Source organism: Carya illinoinensis, chromosome 4 (genome assembly GCF_018687715.1).
Source record: "Carya illinoinensis cultivar Pawnee chromosome 4, C.illinoinensisPawnee_v1, whole genome shotgun sequence".
Lineage (NCBI taxonomy): Eukaryota > Viridiplantae > Streptophyta > Magnoliopsida > Fagales > Juglandaceae > Carya > Carya illinoinensis.
The window spans coordinates 13,436,040-13,455,161 of record NC_056755.1 but is presented as its reverse complement, the minus strand read 5'-3'; the positions used below and the strand labels follow the sequence as shown (position 1 = coordinate 13,455,161).

At 32.5% G+C, this 19,122-nt stretch overlaps 1 protein-coding gene across 2 annotated transcripts; it reads left to right on the top strand.

Moving 5' to 3' along the window:
- Nucleotides 1-12,349: 12,349 nt before the first annotated feature.
- LOC122308092 (TATA-binding protein-associated factor 2N-like) lies at nucleotides 12,350-18,699 on the top strand. Of its 2 annotated transcripts, none has more exons than XM_043121263.1 (8): nucleotides 12,350-12,638; nucleotides 16,512-16,592; nucleotides 16,727-16,815; nucleotides 17,012-17,086; nucleotides 17,276-17,379; nucleotides 17,567-17,950; nucleotides 18,054-18,119; nucleotides 18,334-18,699. In XM_043121263.1, exons 1-8 carry the CDS (start codon nucleotides 12,516-12,518, stop codon nucleotides 18,441-18,443), a joined length of 1,032 nt encoding a protein of 343 aa, XP_042977197.1. In that variant the 5' UTR covers nucleotides 12,350-12,515; the 3' UTR covers nucleotides 18,444-18,699. The 2 variants fall into 2 exon arrangements, with proteins under 2 accessions (XP_042977197.1, XP_042977198.1); XM_043121264.1 differs by having other exon boundaries at nucleotides 12,352-12,638; nucleotides 18,057-18,119.
- Nucleotides 18,700-19,122: the final 423 nt, after the last annotated feature.

Here is a 19,122-nt window from a genome sequence, read left to right as displayed (position 1 = left end):
CAGGATGTGTTCATGTTCTAAATTTCCCTGAACGAGGATGGCCGATCCTGTGCAATTTTCTTGCCCGAGAAATGATATTTGCAGTCGTGGTTGTGCAAGCGGCGTGCAGTCGTTTTAAAAAAAATGAATTAATATGGGACCCACATGAAAAAAAAAACTAACTTTTTAATCGTGGACCCCACTCTTTTTCAAAGCGATTGTGCAGCTTTTGCAATTCCACGACTGTATGTAGCATTACTCTTTCAAAATATTATGAAGCATTGGATCAGAGAGATCCCATTAGTAAATTATTCTCAGAGTTATTTGCCCTTTAACTATTTTTCCAAGATATATAATACAATGGCTCATGAAGGATATAAATGAATAAGACTGCACATATGAGTGTAATAAATATGTTTTATTACTTATATAAGTTATAAATGTATTATAACTTATATATCAGTGTAATAAAAATGGATGCATAAATACTTATATTGTATATCTTATACAAGTATTAACATTGTAGGGTATAAGTATAGCATACTAGTATAGTTAATATACCAATGTTGATGACTCCTAGAGGTTCGCTCAAGTGGTAAAAGCCTTAAGTTTTGAGGTATGTTCCCTCTAGGTTTAAGGTTCAAATTCCCTTAGGTGCAAACAATCTTTAGAGGCTATTGAACTGAGGGATTTTTTCCTTGAATTACTGAATGTGCACTTGTAGGAAACTTTTTATCGAGGGCCTGTGCACCCTAAAGATTAGTGAGGACGTTGTTCCTGGACACCCGGTGCTAATAAAAAAATACCAATATTGATAAATTAACGACTTAGATTGTTGGATAATATATTTTAACAACTTCAATTTGAAAACTAGTTTACTCATTTAGAAATAAAAATTTTTGTATCTCAGGTTTTCAGTTAATTGTTGTTGTTGTCTATTATCAACGTTATAAAATACATTTGATTGTATTATAATTAATGTGATTATAAAACATATATTTTTTTTATTTGTAAGGTTGTATAGTCGATTAATGTATATTATGCACCGTTATTTTATTGTTTGATTTGATTTTTAAAAGTCGAATTTAACTAGATATTTCTTAAATTGACAAACAAATCGCGTCAAATTAAACTTTTAGTAGAGTACCTTAATCAAGTCTTGAGTCAAGCTCAAACTTGGTTTCAACATAAAGGAGTTAAGCTTGGATGGCCAAAATACCTTGAATCGAATTTCAAGTCGAGTCAATTAGAGCCATAACCTCAATGCATTAGTAGCATCTATGATTGCATTTCCACATTTATGATGATGTCTTGAAAAACAATCAATAAAAATCACATAGTAATTACATCAATTACATCCACCTATTGATAAAATGGTTTATGTCCACACATCACTGTGTAATATATATCAACTCTAAAGTCTTTGAAGAGACAAGACAAGACTAAAAAAATGGTAGTTGAATGCTTTTTCTTAGCTGATAAGGCATGCATAGTGTTGATTGGGACTTACTAGCTAATGTTGGGAGTTGATTTTTCTTAAGAACTCGATGTAGATCTTTTGAATGGGGATGTGCTAATCTCTTATGCCAAATGTCTCATTTGGTGGATGTTTGCCATAATAAGCAAAACCCATTTGGTGGAAAAAATCCAAGGCTTGATAGTTATTTCTATCATAAATTTGGCAAGGAAGCTTGTTAGTGTTAAATTGACCAGACTAAGTCTTCCTAAGTTCTGATTTTCAGGAGGAGAATAACCCTTCTTTGGTATGAAATTATTTCTAGTAGTACGGTGTTCTTGAATGATTTAGATTTAAACTTGTGGTTTTAGTTAGGATATTATTTTGAATATATGGTAAATGTGTTGGACTTGAGTGGAGGGTTCAGGTATTCAAGAAGTTGTTCATAACTTAGTAATACTACAAGAAAAATGGTCTTTTGCATCATCTAAATTATCGCAAAAACACCAAAAGTGTCGTGATTATTTATTAGCAATGTGTTTTTATGTTTTTTGTGATTAAATTAAGTGACGTAAAGAGTCATTTTTCTTATAACTAGTTCAAATAGAAATTTTTCATGACTCATAGAGGTGTCTTTTGTAACAAAGGAGAATGAAATGATGAATAAGTTATATTGAGAATTTAGGCCACCAATAATGTAGGAAATAAGATGTTCATCACTAACTGAAATCCATTCCTCGCACGACAATTTTCGTCTTAGTCCATCTGTGGTATCATATGAGGATCAAGGGGTAGAGACCAAGAGTGCAAGTATCTCAAAGTCTAAGTGGCTTGTATATATCATTTCTATTTTTGTTTTTTGGGTGACGATACTTTTACCATCAGCTTAAAATCATAATACAATGTGATGATGTAGCCATTATAAAATGATTAAAAAAATATTTTTTTGGAAACATCAAAATTTTATTGAAAATCTTCTCTCTCTTCTCTTTGTCCTCAATCTTTGAGCCAAACTTTTCCAACGTTGCCACTAAAATCAACTTAATCTCCTTCATCTTCCCATCAATATCCGTAAAATCAAGTGGTTTAATCAAGTGAGAATGGACTCAATAGATGAAAAAAAACTTATACCCAGTAAAACATGAATAGAAAAAGAATGAAAACAAGAACCTTATTTTTCAATTTTCGGGAGTATTGTTTATATTGAGACAACTAGGGAAAAAAACAAAGGAGAATAAGAAGATGTAAGCATCTCCAAACCAAGAGGCAACATCATCCAAAAAATTAAAAACATTCTCATCTTTTTTTAACAATTTCTTTTTGGGATTTGATAAAAAATGCTAAAGAAAATGAGCAAGAAGAAAAGTTTAGCTGCAAAGTTACGAAAACTTGAGATCTTGAGAAGTATTGATGTTTTCATGTAGTAATATGTTCAAGTTCAAAACCTTAAGTAGGGGTTGTCCCAAATTTGAAATCTAAATAGGAAAAGCATATATATATAATGAGTTTTGCTACATGTAAGTCTATGTGATTACATATCGTTTAAAGTAATGATATATGCAACCCTTTTTACAACCTTTTACATAAGCATGTTTTAAAATGTAATCATAAAATGTGCAAACATCGTACACTCTTTTTATAAAATGTGAGTAAATGTGGAACCCGTATGAAAAATAAATTTTATAATAATGGACTCCATTCTTTTTCAAAAGAAGTGTACTAACCTTACACAATCCATGATTGTATTTAATATTACTTTTTATAAAAACGTCTCTTATTAAAACATAATTATATAAAAGGTTGTATAAATGATTGTATATCTATATCTATCATTTTCCTATCGTTTATAATAGGGCTCATTATAATTTTAAAAAATAAAATATCATTTATTTTTTAACATAGTTGACATGACTCAACACTAAGAGCATTCTCCATAATTAAAATATATTACCAAAACTTAATTTTTCTATTTTACACACTGACTTTTACAATATGTCATACATTACCTTATCTATTTTTTTTCTTTATATAATTTAAATATTATACTTTTTAATATTTTTTATTCATTTCAAAATATTTTCTCTAACTACCAATGATATCCTCATACCTTTTTATATTTATAATATCTCCACATATATAATATCATATAATTATGTTATATTTTAAATTAATCTAAATTTATAAACTAAACTAATATATAAATTAATTCAGAAAATAAAAAGAAGAGATTATATAATGAAAATATTCTCAAAGTATAATATGAGAATATGCATTTTCAATAATTGTGATAGAATATTCTCAAGATATTATCAAAACAATTTATGCTCCGTGTGAAAAAAAAAAAAAACATTTTGATGTAGTTCAAGAATCAGCAAGAAAAGATGTAGAATAGGCCTTTAAAGTGCTTAAAGCTCAATTAGCAATGGTACACAGATATGCTTAGTCTTTTAATTGACAAACACTAAAAAAAATTATGATGGCAAGAAGATTTTGCATAATATGATAGTAGAAAATGAACGACATTCATTTCTTTGAGTAGAAGACTTTGTTTATGAACAAAACGATGAAATATTCCAAGATCTAGTGTCCCAAGAGCATACAAATGAATTTGTTAACTTTAGTCAACGTCATCATCACATTCGAGATCGATGACATCATTATCAACTCTAATTGGATTTGATCGAATATTTATGGCAAATATATAGTCAATCTTAAGTATTTGTATTTTACATTTCACCATGTTTAGCCTAGTGTTATATTTTTATTTTGTACAAGATGTAATATTAACTTCAATAAATTATATGTGGAGTTAAGTATGGATGTGTTATTTAACATAAGCATGGCCCACTTGTTATTTTATTAAATAAATGATATAACATACTCAGCTTCAATTTAACTACTATTACATAGTTGTTCCTGCATGTCCAACATAACAAGAAACACTCAAGTTAGTAATGGGGTTCCTACACGTCTACAAGGATATACAAAATTGGATGTCATTCAGTGTTAAGACATTGTGGTCGGACATATAGTAACCTATATACATTCTATTCGTTTGCATATATAGAGCTCATACATACATATTGCCCTATCATTTGCATACAATAGAAGCCTCACAATTTGAATATATACATCTACAATATTCATTTATGGCAATTAATATTCATATATCCAAAATACACTACAATATTCATACAAAGCAGTTTAGTGTGCTACCCTTATAGTTTCAAAAGAGAGAACCCATTACCCAAATATAAAGTAGCAGCTTCCATGTAGTTAGTAACTACTCACAATTAAGTGTGCCAACTTTGCTTGCTTTCTTTATAAAAATATAATATAAAAAAAGACCTGGCTGCATTGTCACCTTTAAAAAAATGTTCATTTGCAGATCATGCCAAACTTGTTCATTTGCAGCCTATGTCAAAACTAGTCATGGTTTTGTAGACCTTCACTTCTCAAATATTTTCAATTGGATTTAATGGAAAAACTCTTGTTGCATTGAAGGCAAACTTGATGTGTCCATCTTCATAATTTCCTTCTCCTCACTTCGTTGGTCTAGCTCAAGCCTATCTTTTGTGAGGTGGATAATCTCTTATCTATCTTCTTGCTTCTTAACATTTGCTCTCTTATTCTCCTCTTTCATCTCGTTCACCAAGTCAGTAAGATTGGAAGTTGTACTATCTTGCTTCTTTCACTTTTTTTTTTTCAACCTTCTTTCCAATGGGTCTCTCCAAATCCACATGTATGGATAGAGATATGGCATCTTCATCTATACATGTAAACTTCAGCACATGAGCTTCTTTGGATACTGATCTTCTCTTACTTTTCATCTTCCCTTCAGCTACAATCTGTTTCCATTTCAAATGGTGCATTAGAATCAGTATATGAGATTAGTTATTATGTCAGTACAACTCCTTTACTTGCTCAATCTTAAAAATCAATAAATGAGATTAGTTAAAATATCTAATACAATGTAATTTCTAGTAGAAATAGATGGTATTATTTGTGCACTTTATGTTGCTCGTTAACCCCACTTGTTAACCTTTCAATATGGGCTAAGGCCCAACACAAAACTTGTTTGTGGCATGTTGGATAATTGACCAACTATTCATGAGATGGTTGGCACTACATTCATAAGAAGTGGATACCAGTAAGTTGTCCTCTTCTATATTAAAGTTTCCTTATCTTAATTTTAATTTTATAGTATTAGTTTGTTTTGGGTTGGGAGGAGTAACTTGGGATTCTAAGTTGTCATTCAAGGATGCCATGAGGTAGTCATTGTAACTTTCTTCCTCCTCTTATAAGAGGGTAGTGAAGGAAGGAACTCTATGGATTTGTAAATCTATCTTTCAAAGCAAAAAATAAAATAAAAATTGGAATCATGGAACTCAATCAAACTCAATTAAAAGTTTGTAAAATTCTAAATTTTGATAAGTACCTCTTATTTTGATAAAAACTTTGTCAAACTCTAGTATTTTTATGATAAAAGAGATGATTCACTAACATACAAGCAAATGTAAACACTACACCTTATCTAACTACTGTATGAATATTGAAAATAAAATGTGCCTGTCAAAGTGCCCCACCAGGGTATTGGTTATTGACTAGCTCTTAGAATCTATAGCTAGAGTCTAGACCAAGGTTCACATGTAAATTTGGATAAATGGGGTTTTGGACAAACATGGTAACACGATAACAACCTCCTCAACCTTCCTTCCATTCTATCCCCTAGCTAACATTTTCTCAAAGAACTAGAATGTGAAACAAAGCCCAGTATCTATAAATTTTGGTAGTTCTATGCAAATCTGACAATAAATTCAAACGAGCATAATATTTTGGTGGAGAGAGGTGAGCTTGAAGCACATGAATGGTTTTGATCAGTGGTGGAGTCGACGAGCAACTAGGCTTGTACAAAAAATAGAAGAAACCGGCCATCACTAACGCGAACCGACATTGAACCAGTTCGGTCTCGATTTGAACCTGGTTCAAGCTGCTGAACCAACCGATTATATATATATATAATTTGTATATAAAATGAAGCCATTTCACTTAAGTGAGTGAAATGGTATCGTTTTAGACATGACGTTTATTTTAGAAAAAAGTTATATAAAACGACACCGTTTAGTTGAAGTCAAATGACGCCGTTTCGACCTAGGGTTAAATAACCCCGCCCCCTCCCCTCCCTCTTCTTCCTTTTCTCTATTCATATTCTCTCCTTCTTCGAACCTTACTTGCAGTCCCCCATAATGCCACTCCCCTCATTCTTCACGAAGTTCTCGCCGTTTGTTAAACTCCTCACATCTCTGCATGTCTCCTCTCCTCTCTTGAGCCTCTTGTCCCAAACTTCTCTCATCTCTTACAGACTCGAGTTCCACTACTCTCAGGCGGCCACGTCGCACGTCGATGGCTTTTTTTTTTTTTGAAGTTGTCAATTTTCTCATATTTGAATTTTGATTTTTGAATTTTGATTTGTGAATCTATGATCTAGTTTTTTTTTCTTTGCATTTTAATGTGTTTGGTTTTGATGTATTCTTTATCTTTGATAAATATTTTTTATATTATTTATTGTCTAAATTTTTTATGTGCGTATGTACACAGATTTTAAAAATTTTAGATCAAATTCTTAAAATTGTAAACAGTGATCCGAGACCTAATTCCCACTATAAGTGTTAGCTCAAATTATTGGGTGTTGATTTAATATTTTTTTTACATAAATTGTGTTGTCGTTTTAATAAATTGTGAGGTTGATGAGGGAGCTAAAATCTAGATTAGAGTCTTAGACTTGTGACGTTTGCCATGTTGTAAACTAGCTGTTGTGTAATTGTGCTGATGTTTGTTCTTTGTTTATTTTAATTTTTTGTGTTTTGTAATTAATTATGTATTTAAATTTTTACATGTTAGATGAATTCTTTGTCAACTCCAATTGATGTTAATTCGAATGAACGAACTATTAATTTGGGAGATGACTTGAGAAAGACCCAAATAGTGTAAACACCAAGACCCCCTAATACTCCTAATAGTAGTAGTTGTCCATTTCCTAACAAATAGAAGGGAATGATCCATCAATTATTTGGGACCATTTTACGAAGATGGAGGGTTGTCTCATAAATGATTCTAAGGCTAAGTGTAATTATTATAGTAAGATTTATACTTGTCACTCAAAGAGGAACGAAAATTCAACCATGAAAAATCATTTTTCTTCATGTTCCAAAAATCCTTGTAAACATGAGTTTTTGGATAAATACAAAAAAATATTGACAGGTGAGGCAACATCCGATGAGGGAATTGGAGAGAGTGATAGTACGATAAGGAATCTTGTAACTCACAAGTATAGTGAAGAGGCTGTGAGGTTGTCAATTGCAGAGATGGTAATTATTAATGAATTGCCATTTAAAATTGTTGAAGGATAATGATTAGGAAGATGTGTTGGTTGCTTGAATCTCGATTTAAAGTGTCAAGTCACGACATGGTTATAAGAGATTATATGAAATTATTTGCATTAGAAGAGGGAAAGCTAAAAACGTTGTTTAAAGATGAGGTATGAGGATTCTATTGGCTACCGATACATGGATATCGATATAAAATCTTAATTATATGTTTCTAATTGCACCTTTTTTTTATAGGAATTGGAAATTATAAAAAAAAATTATTAATTTTTGTTTAATCTCTAGTCATCGGGGGATACTATTAGGAGATATATTGAATCGTACCTCCTTAATTGAGATATTGATAAAATATTTACTGTTACTATTGATAATGTAAGTTCAAATGATATTGCAATTTCATATTTGAGACCGTTTTTAACAGAGAATGTGTAGGGGGAAAATATATGTATATGAGATGTGTTGTTCATATTTTGAACCTCATTGTGAATGAGAGTTTGAAAGATTGTAATGACGCCATTACAATGGTTAGGAATGCGGTTATATATATGCGCTCATCTCCTGCAAGATTAGATAAGTTTAAAAGATTTGTAAAGAAAGAGAAACTTGATTAAAAAATGTTATTTTTTAATGTACAAACTTAATGGAACTCAACTTACATGATGTTGGAGGTGTTTGAGAAATTTGATAAGGCTGTCAGCCAGATGGAGAGTGAGGACTACGATTTTCTCTCTTGTTTTAATTGTGGACACATGACGCCTCCTAGATTTGAGGAGTGAGAGACAGTGCAAGAATTTGTAAAGTTTTTAAAAATGTTTTATGATGCCATTACGAGATTTTTTGAGCTTTTATATGTCACGGCTAACACTAGTTTTTTAGATATTTGTATGCTTAAAAATAGTTGATTATGCTCAGTGAAAGTGATAATAATTGTTTGATAAACATAGTTATAAGCATGAGAATGAAATATGATAAGTATTGAGATTCACTAGATAGGATGAACTTGTTAACGTTAATTGTAGTTGTGCTTGATCCATATAGTAACTTAGGGCTTCATACTTTCCACCTGAAGAAAATTTATGATGAGACTTGTGCTGAAGAGTTGGTGTCGAGTGTGAGACAGTTAATTAGCAAACTTGTACGCGAAGTATAATGATATGTTCAGTTCTACCTCAACTAGTCAAGAACATGATCCCCTTCCGACATCTACAACCATAAATGATGGTGAAAATAATCATGAGACAAAATGGTTCTATAAGTGGTATCAAGCATCTTCCACCATTAGATCTACAGTTGCCAAAACAAAAGTGAATTGATATTTATAAGATGCTTGTGAGGCACTCAGCCTATCTTTTGATTTGTTAATTTGGTGAAATATTAATAAGCCTCGCTATTCTATACTTGCGAGGATTGCACGAGACTTGTTGGCTATGCCTATTTCTACAGTTGTATCGGAGTCAACATTTAGTACGAGAGATCGTGTATTTGATCATTTCTGAAATTTGCTCTGAGGTATTTATTTGTGCTCAGAATTGGTTGCGACATCCGTCAACACCAATTGATATCTGAGAGTCTATGAATAATGTGGAGAGTTTTGTAATAGAATTTAGTGATGTTTTCCCCATTTAATATTCATTTGTTTTTATAAATTAATTTTAGTATTTAACATTTTTATATAGCGTTAGGAGCACAATCAGGTATCATAGCTATTGAGGATTGAAGATCGAAGAAGATCAAGAATTATTGCAATTTATTTATCTTATATTTTTTAGTTGCATTGTTGCTCATGACAATTTGTTTTTATTTGTAATATGTATTAAACATGTAGTGGAGGATTTTTTTTTTTTTTTTTTAAAGTTATCTAGTAGTATATACTTAGTAATTGTGCCATTACGACATTACTATTTTACCATTGCTAATTAATTTTTTTTAACCTAAGGCTAACATTAAAAATGACACTAAATTAAAATGAAATTTGAATATTTAAAAAGGGTTTTAAAAACTCAGCAAAATTTTCAAATTAGAATTTGAAATCAACTAAAAAGAGGTTCAAAAATATCTTGAGTTGAGTAAAAAAAAAAAAAAAAGCCCAAAAAGATATTGAATTGGGTAAAAAAAAAAATCCCAAAAGAAGTGGTCCAAACCAACCAAACTAGCAAGAACCGATCTAGTTGGTTTCACTCCTCTATATCAATCGATTTTGGCCGTCTCCAATAAAAAACTACCGTTAGTTTTTGTTTGGGGCTAAAATCGAATCGACCGATTCTGTTTGCAACCCTACTAGCAATAATGAACTCGAAGGAAGGCGCCAAATAGAGAGGAAGATAGTGCCAAAAAATAAAGGAAAAAGTCACTCTCAAGATATATATATATATATATACTAGGTAGGAGTAACGTGCAAAGCACGTTTGTCTAATTTTATGAAATGATTATTTGTAAAAAATAATATATATTTTATAAAAATTATTGATGTCACTTAATAATTTAAGGCATATTGAAGAAAATAAAAAAATTAGTTCAAAATATCATATAATTCAATACATGTTTATAATATCTATAATTTTAGCAAAGATGTATGCGAAAAATTTAATAAAAGTCTAACACAAACGGTAGTTCAAAATATGTGTCGTTTGATGTTTGTATTATAATTCATCAATTTATGTCATCCTGTAGACAATCAATAGAGACAACATTGAAATTCTTATTTTGCTGTTGGTTGAGTCAATCAGTGACAACATAAAGTTAAAACATAATCTTTTTATAAAATTTGTGGTATAATATTTTCTATATATAGCATATATATAAATCATAAAATATATTTTAAAATTGTTGGCCGAATTTACTCTTTCTTGATTAGCTCAAAGATCACAGCCTTTGTCACGTGCCTATCATAGCAAGCCCACGTATGGAATATGACTTAGCGGAAGCTACGTCCTACTACCATGGGAAAAAAAAACACTTTGATTAAACACACTTGTATTATATATTATATGAAATTTTTAAATTTGGAATACTCAATAATCTGAGTTAATGAAACGTATAATATACGTATATTATACTTAGGGATTCACGTCTTATGCACCTAATACACGTGTATATGTTAAGGAGAAAGAGAAAAATATAATAACTAATCTTTAATTACTTATTATTATATAAACTATTAAGTATTATAATTATTGAGATTAATAAATCATAGAACAATATTGAATGCTATCTCTTTCAACATTTATGTCTTCATTTTATGTGCCAAACCGTTAAAATAAACGGTGTTAACTTTAACGGAAAAACAAGAAAAACCGTTAAAACAAGATTTTCCGTTTCATACACACTTTTTATATATAGAAGATATAGATTGAATTGAAAATATGAAAAAATGAGCATAGGGTTAAAGCAGGAGGGAGAAATTATTTAAAATTTTTTAAAGTTAGGAACAATTCACTTTAAATCTAGCAAAAATACTGTAGCAAATTGTTAAACAAAATTAGTATAAAACATCTATTGGATGTCAATTTTGATTATTATTTTTTTTAACATTTAAAAAAAAATTGTATTTTTGAAGATAATGCTCTAAACTCTCATTTTTTAAGATATTTGTAGAGGGGATGTAGGGCGGTTGGAGGCATGTCATTTTCCTTATTTTTTTATTCCATAAGCTCTCAGATAAATCTCAATTAACCCAATCTTTCACTGTCGTGTACTCCACGGCCTCTGACATGGCGCGTTTGGCAATCAAAGTATCTGTTACACAACGGAGAGGTGAAAAAATATGGGTCCGGCTTCTATGCTGCCGTATCGCCCAGCGTTTTTTTTTTTTTTTTTTTTTACATTTTTCATTTTTTTAATTATTAAATAAAAAAATACACTAATACACTTAAAATTATTTTTTTAATCATTAAATAAAAAAATACATTAATATACTTAATCACTTTCTTAATATACACTAAATTTTTTTATCCAGCGGTCAAACTGGACTATCAATCCCAGGCAGTAAAGAGGTTTTTAAAAAAAAATATAATTTGATTATTAAATATGTCTATTTATATATTTTTATTTAATTTTTTTATAATTAAAAAATGTAATTAGTAATAACTTTATATTTCTATTAATGATTAAATATGTTTAAAACAATCAAACGTCTAATGACATGATAGCATATAATTTAATTTTTCAAATATAAAATCTGAATTCGAAATCTCCATCTTTTTAGCAAAAAATAATAATATGTTTAAAATAAATTTAAAAAAATGATTGTATGATTATTAAATATGTCTATTTATATTTTTTATTTATATTTTTTTAATAATTAAGAAAATGATTATTATAAAATTGAATTTTTAATAAATAAATATGTTTAAAATAATTTTTATTTTAAAAAAATAAAAAATTTGTGCAAATTTTTGTAAAATTTAATAATAGTCACTTACTTAATCATTAAGTAAAAAAAAATTTTTTAAAAAAATTAAAAAAAATAGTAAAAGAGTGGTAAGGTTATCATTTTATCTATTTGATATGCAGCTGCATTGTCCTATGTGCGCATAAACAGTGACCCTCAAAAGCAGTGAAGTGAAGGACGCTCTCTCTCTCTCTCTCTCGCCGTGGTTATAAACCCCACACTTCACAAATCCCACTCTGTGCTAGGGTTTTAGGGCTAGGGTTTCTCATCCAAAAAACAAAAATCGGCTATTCCGGATTCAGCCATGGATAGGTATCAGAGGGTCGAAAAACCGAAGCCCGAGTCTCAGATAAACGAGAACGAGATTCGAATCACAACCCAAGGTGCCATCAGGAACTACATCAGTTATGCCACCACTCTTCTCCAGGTACCTGCCCGTTTTCTTTTTCTCTCAGTTTTTTGTGGTTGCATTTTGAGTTATTTTTGCTATGTTTTGCTTCTTCTTCTTTACTCTTATGGCTGTAGGAATTATATAAATGTTTATTTAATTTATTGAGTTGTGGGTTTATGCGTGACCCCTCCCCCATAGATTGAGCACGTTGTGTTGTGATTTACTCGTATGATGGTTGTGGTTCCAGATAATATGGCATACTGTGTTTTTTCCTGTGGTTCTGTTTAATAATATTTTAGATGCCGTTTTCCTTCTCTCGTTCTTTCTTGTTGTGAAAAGAGGAAGGGGGGGGGGGGGTGTAGTGTTTGTTTCCGTAGTTAATGGATTTTTGACTGGTTTTTTAATGGTTGAGTGAGTGATATTGTATCATGGTATGCTTAGTTTCTGAGTCCTCGTATTTTTTTGGGTTCTATTAGGTTTCTAAGGTTGATAGTATTTATCAATTGTTTTCTTTATGATTTCTGTGGCTGTAAGCTTCAATTTGCTCTGGCGGTGACTGTATTTTAAGCCATTTTAGAATACACTGGGTATGTTGTAGCCTGTTCGAGTTCTGTTTAATGGTCAGTATAATGCCTAGCCGACATGCATCTTCGAGAGATACTTAACATCTCTTGACTGGTTTTCTGGGTCGCTGGGCTTGTGAATTGACTATATTGTTTTCTATTTCTTCGTTGAGGGTGATATATCTGTTCAGTTAGATGACTGTTAGGAGTAATAATTTATGGAATGTAGTTGTTTTTTGTTAAACTTATTCCGTTTATGGATTTGTAACTTTTTAGTTTTTATTGAAATGAAAAATTCAATAGAGCCATCCAGTTTTCATAAGATAACATATTCTATTACTTTATTTAATTTGGGCAATTCTCTTTTCAATTAGCACCCGGTACTTATAAAAAGAATGGCACACTGATTCTGTTTAAGGGAGACAACTTTATGATAATATACGCAAAACCAGCTAACTTTAATACATGAGTAGATTAGTTGTTATATGCTTCATGCATTACAGAACATATACAAAAAGGTGCTTTACGCATTACTTAATAATTCAATTTAAATTCTATTTTTTTTTTTGGGTCAGAAATTCCCCCTTTGCTCTTTATGATATGCCTGGCATAGGTCTGTAATGTCAAATTGGTCATTATTAGCACTTTCAAGGTGTTTAATGCTGCTTGAAACTGCTTTTGAATTAAATTAAAGGGTGGACAGTGGCATTTTCAGGCAATTGCTTCTGGCTCTGGCCAAAATGTGTTGCCAAATCCTATGTGCATGTCTTAAGTCTTTTGCCGTGGCAGTTTAGTTGGATTCTTTCAATAAGTTTTATATTGGTCACTTTTGACAGAGGCACGATGTAAAGTCATGTCCTGTTGGTGAGTGTCTCTTAATGAATTAGATGGAGGAATGACAAGAGCCTATTTCCCTTTAAATTGTTTGTAACAAAAGTTGAATCATATCATTCACCAAGCACCGTCATAAAAATGGTCCCTTATTTTTTATTTTTTAACTTGACCTTTTGGGTAAGGACAACAGTGGATTTCAAATTGAAGGAAACCAAACTGGCACATACTTGTTCTTGGATATCTCTAGGTCGAAGTTTTCATTTGGTAAGAATTGTATATATGCTGACTCTAATTTTATTAATGCAACTTACTGATATAAAAAAAATAAAAAAATCATTGATATAAAACCTGGTAAGATGATGATATTTTGGTGCATTAAAGCTACAAAAATCATATCATTCTGCCGTAGATATAAAAAAGTTGCAAGATTGAGAAGCAGGGATGAAAACCACAGCTTAAGTGCTGGTGCAGTTCAAATAGGAAGAATAAAAATGGGGAATGTGGCGAAGTCTGTAATCAATCACTATACAATTATTAATTTAAAACTTGGTTTTTCTTTTCCTATTGAGTGCATTATCTGTTTTTGATAAGTATTGAGTTCATTATCTTTAGGGAATGTGACGAACGATTTCTTTTGATGAGCCGTATCTAGGAAAGAGGTCCTTTGTGCTGCCCGCTTTATATTTAGGTTGAATTTACCTATGGGTAGGGCTGTAATCAGGCTGAACCGAGCCGGTCTTTGGCTTGCTGAGCTTGGCTTGACTCAAAATACTCATACTCGAGCTCTCACATACTAATATATGAAATTATTAAATCTTATTGACTAATTATTGTATAAATTATAAAATATAGCTATTTAGTATATTCAATATATAGACATAAGTAATTAGATTACATATTATATATTTAATTATAAAAGTGCTATACTTATATTATTAATATCTTTATATATACATATGTGTATATAAATGTTTATCAATTTATGAATGAGCTTTAATTGAGCTGAACTAACGAGTTAATTCGGGCATAAATGAGTTGGCCTTAACGAGCCTTAGCTAAGTCAAGTTGAGTTTTGTCGGGTATGTGTTATTTACAAATCGACTGGGCATCTGCTTTCACGGGCGAGCTTTTTTTCTTCATGAGTCGAGTTTGATTCGAGTTTAACCGGCCAAGTACCTAACAGGCTATCGAACAGATTGGTTCATTTACAGCCCTACCTATGGTATTCTTTCCTATGATGTGACATTCAGTCTGAGTCCCAATGACATTTTGGGCATTTTGTTATCAGAGTTTGATGAAGAAGTTCAGAGTTTGGTTTTATTCTGCATTTGTACACTTCCTGTGTACTTGGGCTATGCCTTTTTTACTTGCCTTAGTAAAATTTTCTTATCTATCAAGAAAAAAAAAATTTCTTATCTATAAAAAAAAAAAAAGGTTTGTTCAGGTTTTATGGGCTTTGTTAGAAGTGGTGACTACTGGCTGGACTTAAAGATTTTAAATTGACCAGCACCTTCCAACCTGACCTGACTTGTTGGTTTCCATCATGTAGCAAAAGTCATTTCTTCCTTCAAACTCATTTTGGGTTGGAAGACTAAATATGGTTGGCCAAATTCCAACCAAAAAAATGTATAATTCCCTAGGTCTTGCATGGCTGAGATTACCAAGAGTAGGATGGGATTAGCAATTTTCTTTCTTTTCATGGTTACCATTTGTACTTGGCTTCTTGCATGGTTGGTGGCTGTCCATAGTTAAAAAAATGCCAGCTGCAATGCGCAATGATATCTCCCTTTCAAAGAATAAATAAGCGCTAGTTATCCCCAACAAAGAGAGTGTAAGATTACAGTGAAGATAATATAGTTCTTCACCCTTGGCAAGCAATGCACTTCGATTGCAACAACCACAAGGGACCTCCATCTGCAAGCACTTTTGAGAGGGAAGGTAGTCGGCATCGGTGCTTTTGGGGAATAGCCCATGAATGCCGATGGCAAGTTTTGACTGCCAAGCAGAAGTTTGGAAGTATGCTCAAGTCAGAATGGTGAGGATTTGTAAAGAACTTTGAATGACAAACCTGTTCCAATTTCTGTTGGGTCAAAAATCTCAAGTGGTGGTTCCAAGCCAGTCTGCTTGTGAACTCATTTTTAATCTGGGGCTAACTTTTTTAATAATAAAAGTTCTAGTTAAATGTTGGAACCTGCCATTGAATTTTTTAGGACCAGTCATGCACATCGTGCGTTTAATCTTGAGAACTTCGCGTGCATCTGTTGAACATTTATTGTTGAGGTTTTTTCCTTTCTTTAGTTTCTTTAACCTTTGTGTTTGTTCTCGGAGTTTTCATGACTCTCTTCTTGATTTTGCCCCTATTTGCATATATTGATTTATTGGAATGTCTTACATTATGTGTTACTCATTGGATATCATGTCTTTATAGTTTGCATGTGTGTAGTACGTTGCTTTCATTATTTTATTAAAAATCTGATGTGCTTTTATTAATTTGGTGACATCTTATGATTAGGAAAAACGTGCTAGAGAGATTGTTTTGAAAGCAATGGGACAGGCAATCAGCAAGACAGTAGCCATTGCTGAGATTTTGAAGGTTGGTATACCTGGCAAGATCTTTCTAAGTCTCTCTCTCTCTCTCTCTCTCTCTCTCTCTCACACACACACACACACACACACACACACACACACACCCTTGGGAACTAATTCAATATTTATGTCCTGGAACAGAAGAGAATTCCCATGTTGCATCAAGATACTGCCATTAGCTCAGAAAGCATAACTGACGTATGGGAACCCATTGAGGAGGGTCTTGTACCGTGAGTTTTTAAGTCGTCATATTTTCATATCCACATAAATTTTTATATTTATGATCAAAACTTTTTTTTATTAGTAATATTTATGATCAAAAGTTATCATCATACTATAGATAACTGATCCTTGTGTATGCTTTCCGGTGTATTAAAGGTCTCCTTCTCTTTACTAATCTTCTTTTATTATTAATGACTGATGCAGTGTGGAGATGACTCGCCATGTCTCAATGATTTCAATCACCTTATCTCCTAGAGAGCTAAACAGAAATTCTCCTGGGTAAGTTTACAAATCTTTGGTGGTGTTGAGTTTTTTGCTTTATAGACCAACTGTTAATATTTTATGCTATACTTCCTGACAAGCACACGCAGCTGCTGAGACTTAATAATGTGTAATATTTATTCTTTTCCAAGTTATTCAACTTGGCTTTCATGGCATGCTGTGAGAATGTCTGAAAATTGTCCACAGGTACCAAGCTCCTCGTCAAGCTGAACAACCAAAGCCACAATCTACTTATCAACAGCAACAGCCACCTAAACAAGCACGTGCCCCATACAATGCTGTTAATGAAGGTGATGCGAGCGGCAAGTGAATAATTTGCGTGATTGTTTAGATTAACTTTTCTTGTCTTTTTTGTTTTTTTGTTTTTGTTTTTGTTTTTTTTTCCCCTTTGCCTATGCGAGGACTTATTTTCTTTACCCTCTATTGTGTTCCATCTGCTGTGCAATATGTAACATGTTTCCTGCTCTTGATCTCTAGATTCATATGGACAAGGACGGGGTCGTGGGAGAGGAAGAGGTAGAGGGAGAGGGAGAGGGAGAGGTCAGAGTTGGGGCAGGGGTGGATATGGGAGCTATCAAGGTGGATACGGAAACGATCAAGGTGGTTATGGAAACGATCGAGGTGGTTATGGAAACGATCGAGGTGGATATGGAAATGATCGAGGTGATCGAGTTGGCTATGGAAACGATCGAGGTGGATATGGAAATGATCGAGGTGGATATGGAAATGATCAAGGTGGATACGGAAACAATCGAGGTGGATATGGAAGCAATCGAGGTGGATACGGAAACAATCGAGGTGGATACGGAAACAATCAAGGTGGATACGGACATTATCAAGGTGGATATGGAGACTATCAAGGTATAAATCTAGGTTATTGGACTATTTATATGGGAGCAGATGATGATATTTATGGTGCATATTTTATTGAAGCATTTCGTTTGTTACTCACTCTTTTTACTAGCAGATAATGGTGGATATTCAGACCGGGGCCGAGGTGGTGGGCGAGGCAGAAGTCGGGGTTATCGCAGTATGTTTCTTTGTTTATCTAATTGTGAGAGTGTAACTTATTATTGCACATTGTTGGATATTGATAGGTGGTTTGGTATATACAGTGAGGAACTAATCCTTTGGTAGTGGGATTAGTTCTGCAAGCATGTACATAGCTGCTATAGAAAATAATTCATTTTGGTCCAATTTTAAAACTTTGGCTAACCATTTTAAGATCCTTGCTTTTCCTGAAGGTACTGGATATGAAAGAGGTAGAGGTGGAGGCAGAGGGTATGGCCGTGGCCAGGGACGTATGGGGGGACGAATGGGTGGCCGTGCAGGTCGTGGTGAGAACCAGGAATAGACTGTTTACCTTTTGCTTTAGCTAAATTCTTGCCTTGGTCTGTGGGTTCAATCTATATGAATAGGGTTTTAATAGCGTGAAATGTGTTTCACAATCTCCAGCATTATTATGCAGTGGTTTTTTCTTTCATCGTTGTATGGATGTGGGCGAGGTTGTTCTGTTCATCTGTTGCATCCGCCCTAAGATCAATGTGGTTGGTTTGCTGTAATTCATTTTACCCTCGTGGTTGCTAATATCCTTTTGGCTTTTGTATTTATATTTTCATGTGTTTATTTCTTTGATAGAATTTCCTCTCTACTGGTCTTGTGCCATGTTCAGTTGAATTTGCCCTTGGTGAATGTTATAGGATGTGATCACAGCCTAATATTCTGTAATTAGGTTTTGAAATAGCTGCACCCGGCCCAATGGTTGAAGGTGGGTAACTAAAAGGGTGGGAAGTCAAATCTAGCCACGAGTTTTAATTAGTGGTTTCTGTGGGATTTGAGGCTGTTTTGCTGTTGGAAATTCTATATAACTATCAGATAGGTGATCGGAGGTAAAGAGCATAAAACGAGGAACTTCTTACGTCTTAGGGAGTTGGCCACAATAAGCACAACAAATCGTTTTCATGCATGATCCTCAGTTGAAGAATGCTTACCGAAATGCTCGACACCATTTGCCCTTGAGATAGTCCCGTGAT

Bases quoted from the DNA above. Each gene is read 5' to 3' on its own strand.
- LOC122308092 (XM_043121263.1), top strand. From the start codon at position 12,516: ATGGATAGGTATCAGAGGGTCGAAAAACCGAAGCCCGAGTCTCAGATA. The intron at 12,639-16,511 runs GTACCTGCCCGT...TCTTATGATTAG, and splicing joins ATGCCACCACTCTTCTCCAG to GAAAAACGTGCTAGAGAGAT. The intron at 17,951-18,053 runs GTATAAATCTAG...TCTTTTTACTAG, and splicing joins TGGATATGGAGACTATCAAG to CAGATAATGGTGGATATTCA.